General features: G+C 37.0%; 1 protein-coding gene across 2 annotated transcripts in view; it reads left to right on the top strand.

Annotated features, from left to right (window-relative positions):
- Fndc3b (fibronectin type III domain containing 3B) overlaps nucleotides 1–3757 on the top strand; it is a 338390-nt gene extending 334633 nt beyond the window's left edge. For both annotated transcript variants that reach the window (XM_047563477.1, XM_047563478.1), the window contains exon 26: nucleotides 1485–3757. In XM_047563477.1, the coding sequence (XP_047419433.1) occupies nucleotides 1485–1796 (312 nt within the window). In that variant the 3' untranslated portion in view covers nucleotides 1797–3757. The remainder of the gene's footprint in view (nucleotides 1–1484) is intronic.
- The last annotated feature ends 3253 nt before the right edge of the window (nucleotides 3758–7010 follow it).

Raw genomic sequence — 7010 nt, forward strand, 5'->3', positions numbered from 1 at the left:
ATTATTTCCTCTAAGATAGTTACCTGAGGCCCAGTAACACTGTGATAGGAGAACTTTGCCAGGCCTCCTCCTTCCACCTGCTTCCCTCCCCTTAGCTCACTCAATTCAAAGGGTGATAATTTCTAAGTAAACTGGTAGTTCTCAAGTTCTAATAGTAAAACTCTTGATGATTGTATTAGAGTTAACAAAGGGAAAGAAAACATCCCAGATCTGAAATGGAAGAAAACAGGTTGGTCATGTGCACATGTAACACTTAAGAGTGGCCATCAAATTATTTAAATGTTAATTTGTGAAAAATTGGGTTACATCAAAAAATTCCTCAAGAAAACAACTAGGCAAACCACAAAGCTCTTGAGAAAATCTTCACAGCATGTATCTGCCAAAGAACATATATTTAGGTTATGTGAAGAGCCCATACAAATTAACAAATTCAAACTAAAAGTAAGCAAAAGACTTGTCCATATCCACACAAAAGAGCTTACCTGAATGACCAACAAGCACATGAAAAAAATACAGATCACTGGGATGAGGTACCATTCATACCAGCTGAGATAACTGAAATATGTAAGACTGTGGATAACATGTCAAAGAAGGGAAACAGCTCAGACTCTTATACTTTGCTGGTGGGAATGCACAGTGGCAGAGGCTTTTGGGAAGACTGTTTCTCACACAAGATAAATATAGACCTACCCTGTGACCCAGCATTTCTTCTAGACATTTTCCCAAGAAAAATGAAAATTTAAATTCTCAAAGATTTGTACAATATGTTCATAGCATTCTTATTGTATAAAACCTCAAACTGGGAACAACCCAATTGTCAGTCAAAAAGAAAACGTGCTAAAGTGAGGTATGTTCTACAGTGAAACAATAGTTGGCAGTAACAGGAGTAACATTGAGTCACTCATAATGCGGGTGAATCTCAAAGGCACAAGGGAGTCTGGATGAACTCCTAGAATAGGCAAAAAAAATTACAGAAGTAGAAGTCAGAACAGAGTTTACCTCTTGGGGAGGAAGGAGTGGGGCTTCTTATTGGGTCAGTGTGACATGTCAAAAAATCATCCACCAAAAACTTTGCAGTTTATTGTTTGTACAATTAATTTCTTCATTGTTTCAGTTTTAAAATATTACTTTGTTTTGAGAACTGAAAACATAGAGCTCTTTTTATTAAGACCTCTTCTGACTTATAGCCTGAATTATTAAAATTCAACTAGATACATCTTTTTTACTTAAAGCATCAGTTGCATTTCTATTCAGTGTCTTATTTCCTTCTGTCAGAGTTACTGGATTTTATATTGTATTTTATTCCAAGTGAGTTGGAATGCCTTTCCTTGTGGATGAAACAGATTGAGAGATATACCTTTTTTCTATCATTCTCGTTCTTAGGGAGTGAATTTAAATCAAACTAGTGTCCACAAGGCTCCTGATGTTGCATGGTGGTTACAAGTGTTATAAATTAATTCATGGGACTTTTTCTTTTCTCCCAGGTGTATAAGGGAGAAGAAGCCACATTCCAAATCTCAGGCCTCCAGAGCAACACAGACTACAGGTTCCGCGTGTGTGCGTGTCGTCGCTGTTTAGACACCTCTCAGGAGCTAAGCGGAGCTTTCAGCCCCTCTGTGGCTTTTGTATTACAACGAAGTGAGGTCATGCTTACAGGGGACATGGGGAGCTTAGATGATCCCAAAATGAAGAGCATGATGCCTACTGATGAACAGTTTGCAGCCCTCATTGTGCTTGGCTTTGCAACTTTGTCCATTTTATTTGCCTTTATATTACAGTACTTCTTAATGAAGTAAACAAACCCAGCGAAACTAGAGGTATGAATTGAATTAATGCTACACATTTTAATACACTCATTTATTCAGATACTCCCCTTTTTTAAGCCCTTTTGTTCTTTGATTTATATACTTCTCTTGTTTTACAGATTTAGCTAGGAAAAAAATGTCAGTGTTTTGGTGCACCTTTTTGAAATGCAAAACTAGGAAGAGGTTAAACTGGATGTTTAAAAAAAAAAAAAAAAAAAAAAAGAAGCAGAAGAAGAAAAGAAGAAAAGCAAACCAGATACCAAAAGCTAGCTTTCCTATATTTTCTTTTAAATTTTCAAATTTGCCTTTATTCTATTTTCACTGATGTCTTTTGCAAGCCTTTGATATTTTTTTATGTTATAGTTTAGTAATTTATATTCACCAGTCACTTCTTTGTCTTGCTCATCTGTATCTGTAACCAGAATCACAGTGTGTGTAGGTACAGGGCCAGGATTTCATGAAAGCGTTGTCAGAGTATCACCACACAGCAGCGTACAGAAGATGTGTTCGTTCAGATCAGGCTGCCCTAAACCATTGTGTCACTCAGTTATTTAATTGTGTTTAGCTCATTTAAATCAAAATGTGTACTTTAATCTAAAATGTTTTAATAATCTGTATTTCTTATGATTTTAACACTATGAGCTGCCTGTATACGAATCAAGTAACCAAAATGCACCTATAAATTATGGAGCATTGTAGATTTTACCACGTTGATTCATAGCAGTAACTTTAAGAGGGCATTGTGCAATAGTTAGTTGTTTCCTTGTTCAGCTATTTTAAAAGCTGCTTTACCTTGTTTGTCTGTCTTTGTATATAACTACTTCTAATCTAATCACTAGAGTTATTATATATTCTGTTATGTTTGACCAGAATTATCTGACGAGAACTGGTGACAGTTTAGTGCCTCTGCCCATTGTCCATGACTTACACTAATGTGAGCCGTCTTCTTATGTGTCAGCTCATTATTTTTTGAAAGATTTGCCTTTAGGCCGTTCTTTGAGGTATCAATGAAGTGATTGAATTTCAATACCTTAATTCAGTGCCCATAAAACTAATGTAACAGCAGATGAAAATTGATACAACCCAAAGGGAGTCATCTGAATTTGTAGTTCCTATTATTGTGGGGTTGATCTGGCCATGTTTGGAATGGGGATTGTATTTGGTGGTAAGCACAGGGTGTTTGGGGGTCAAGGAGCCTAGATTCTCTCCCTGGATCTGTCACTAATTTGCTGCGTGACCTGAACACGTCACTTTACCTCTCTGTGCCTCAGTTTTCCCATGCATGAAAAATAAAATAAAATAAAATGGGGATTCTAATGTTTGTAAGTGCTTTGAGATCTTTGATCAACAGGTGCTATTGGAGTGCAAAGCGTTACTCTTACATGTTTAAGTCATGAGATAATCAATTTAACCCAAAGTCATTGGATTATTTATATGAAGTCCATAATGTTCGAGTACCTCAGGGACACTTAAGAGTTGGAGGTGCAAATATATTCCAAAAGGGTGCAACAGACACAGCATATCCCCCTGCTCCTGTTTTTTGTATATTTTTGCTACTTGGTTTTTCTTGATCACAGCTACTTTGTGCTTGGTCTATGTTGTCTAAGATGCAGTAAGTATCCTGTACTAGCTTATAATATTCCCATACCAAAGTCATGGGGAAACCAACATTATTTTGTTTTTGGTTTATTTATACTATATTCTGCATACAGTACTTTAAATGCCAATTACAGTGCAATCTTTATTTATTGTAAAAATTTTAAATGTACTTATGTACTAATTTTCCCTTGTAGCATGTTATTTTTTTGTGTTTTATACTTTTGTAATTTTAGGTCAGTCTTGTTCCTTGGCAACATCTGTAGTATTATTAACCTTCTGACATTTTCTTGTGTTTTTAAAGGTAAGAGCATCTAGTGCATTAAACGCCAAAAAAAAAAAAAAAAAAAAAAAAATCCATTATCAGTGATTGAAAGGTTTACATGTACCCAGAAAAACATAATCATCTCTTGAAAGAGTGCTAAGATCAATGAATTATTCTGTGTGCCTATATTGATGTAGTAAGTACTAGAGAGTTCTGTATTTTGTTATATTGACTACAATAATTAGTTTAATTCTTACATACTGGTGGCATCAAGGTAGATATATTTTTGCCAAAGTTCTGGCCTTCCAAAACTCATCCCCTATTTAAATGTGATGTGACCCACTAAGACATTACGTCTGCATTTTCTGAGACAATTTTATGCAGATGTTTTGGGGAGAAGGTGTTTTGTAAGCAATGAAAATTCAACTGAGTAAGAAACCCTTTTTGCAGGGGAAAAATGTTTGTTTGTCTTTTTATAAACACTTCAGAACTGCTGCTACAAAGACATTCTCTGAATTGGTCACATTTTTTAAAAGAAATGATACTTTAGGCCAAAATTGCTATGCAGAGTTGATCTTTTTGAGGTTTCCATACTCTTCCTCTAATCATCAGAAGCTGAAGTGTGTGAAATACAAGCTGACAGCACTTTATTTTATTGCTTTCCATTATTTGGTATTCATTATAATCCCTTCAGTCAGAAAATTATTGCTCTCTGCGGCACTGTTTTGTATCACAAATCTGTATATGTGATATGGATATATAACTATATATATGTTGCCATTACACATGAACAATAAAATAAAGTGTTCTGTTAACCGTATCTCTTTGCCCTTTTGCAGTATGTAGGAATGAGCGAGTGGCTTTCTGATGCTCTGACACTTCTGTGTATGTCAAACCCTGACACAAGAAATTCCAGTCACATGAAGCAAACTACCCTTTGTCCTCAAAGAAATTGTTTAAAAAGGAAACTTTTTTAAAAGATTTTTTTCCTATTATCTGCCTTGTTCTTATCAACTTGAAATGTTGGCATTTTCTAACCTTGTTTCGTTGGCTACAATAATTCAGTATTCATGTCAAAATTGAAAAGTGCCCTAACTGAATGTGTTTGAATGTTATCCTTGCACAATTCTTTAAATTGAAAGACAAAATGTTTTACCTCACTGTTGGACATACATTCCAGGCTTTTCAACTTTAGGAGAAAAAAAAATAATCATATGTTTTCCTGTATTGTAAATTTTAGACTATTTCATATACATTGTATTAAAACTGCCATATCAATTTTAATGTATAGATTTTGCAAATACTATGCTATATGTAATACTTAACTGTATCGTAGTGTATATGTAATATATTTATGCCCAATAAATGTTTTAATTCTTTCTGACTTAAGTAGGGTTTTTCTGCCATGAATAGGATTGCTGCTATTGTTGCTGTTCCTTTTTAAAATACTCACACCACATCTCCAGAAGGTGCCAACTCAAATACTGTTAGAGGCCAGGCAGGTGCACAGTGCCATGGAAAGGGGCAGCTGCAACTTGGCTCCTGCTGGCCAAGGTCTCTCGGGACTGCTGGCCACAGATACTCCAAAGGAAGACCGAAATCTGGATTTCTCCAAATGGGCTGAAACATAATTGTGGACCGTATAGCACCATGGATGCCTATTTAATTCTTTGTCAGAGTATGTGGACGGTGTACCTGTTTGCCAAACATTTTATCTGTATGCCTGAATTCAGGAGGCCAGGTCTCCCTCCGCTTCCCTGGCACACTGGGTGCTCCTCTCCTGTGACAGACTCATACCATTCGGATCTTCTTTCTTCTTCCTTCAGGAACAACAACAACAACAATAGCAATAAAGCACATCAGCACAACTCCTCCTTCAACAACAATAGCAATAAAGCACAATGTTCCTGCTGTGACCCTGGTTCCATCGCTGTGGTCAGATTGTTTTGCTAGGAATCCCAGCTCTCTCTTTTTCTTTTGGGAGGGAGAGGGAATACTGTATGGAAAAACTAATTGTCTATAACTCAAAGCTCCTTTTCTTATATAAAGAATCAAAGTCATTCTTTTGGGTAAAGTGATAAATACATGTCAAATTTTTCATGTGCCTGACACTATTGAAAATATAGTCAAGGTTTTTGGTTTTTTTCCCCTTAAGGTCACAACTCCCCTCGGGATTGGGATGAGTGGGAAAGAAATTATGAGCTCCAGAGTTTTGGAAGCTTGACCTAAGAAAGCTGAACTCTAATTTGAAAAGGGAAAAATGGACACCACCTCATTTTCTCACATCTCAGTGCAGACTGCGATGGTTCAAAAATTAACAGCAGCTTGTCCCTTAGAAGTGGTAGTGAAGAGGACAGAGAAACCTTCAAATCGTATTGGTTCAAAGCTTTTTAAAATGCAGTTAGATCCACAACATGCCTCCCCTCTTGTGTGTGCATGCTGAGGACCAAACCCAGGGCCTCGCATATCTAGGCAAGCGCCCCACCACTGAGCACATTCTTACCCCATTTGTTTTGTTTTTATCTTTCCCTTCATCTCCCTTGCAGAAGCTTAAGAGTTTTATCCTTGGAAAAAGGTTAAAACAAAGTTTCTGGATGGAGAAATACAATTGAGAATAAGATTTAGTGAAGAGAGTCATACAGGAGAATGTTAGAGTCTTGCCTGAATTGTCCCATGGGGCAAAAAGAAAGATCTAAATATCTTGTGAAACAGTTCATTTTGACTACCCTTTGGTGGTACTTTTCAACCTTAGCTGCACATTAATTGCCTGGAGGGCTTTTCAAAATCCCCAGACCTGTGCCAATAATACAAGTATTACTGAAGCATTAGTGTTTTAAGTTCCCCAGGTGATTCCACTGTGCAGCCAAGGTTAAAAGCCATTGCCCTATAAGGAAACTGAGTCAGCAGTACTGTATCAGCTTCTTAGTTCTTAATCAAGCGCAACCCGACATTTGACGAAACCTTCTAGCATGAATGAAAAGCCCAAAATGAGCAACTTGGGAGAGTTTGACTACAGGGAGAAGCAGCCTCAAAAAACTATCATTTCTCCAGAAAGATGAGAAAAGGTAAGACATCTGTGACATAAGGATAGGGTGCCATTAAAAAAAACATGAAGTACAAGAAAATGTTCTTGGAAAATTGCTGTAGGAGGGTCGAAGTTGAAATTAAGCAAATATCCTCCCAAATAGAGCAAGGATCAGACCACAGCCTCCGGTATCCTGTACTGGGATCTCCAGAAAGAACAGAGAAAATGGAGGGGAAGTCATCAAACACATGAGTTGCCGCTAAAGGGCACCAGGTGCTCCACATAATGAAGGAAATTAGGGCTCCCACCAAGTCCACAC

Source organism: Sciurus carolinensis, chromosome 9 (genome assembly GCF_902686445.1).
Source record: "Sciurus carolinensis chromosome 9, mSciCar1.2, whole genome shotgun sequence".
Taxonomy (NCBI): Eukaryota; Metazoa; Chordata; class Mammalia; order Rodentia; family Sciuridae; genus Sciurus; species Sciurus carolinensis.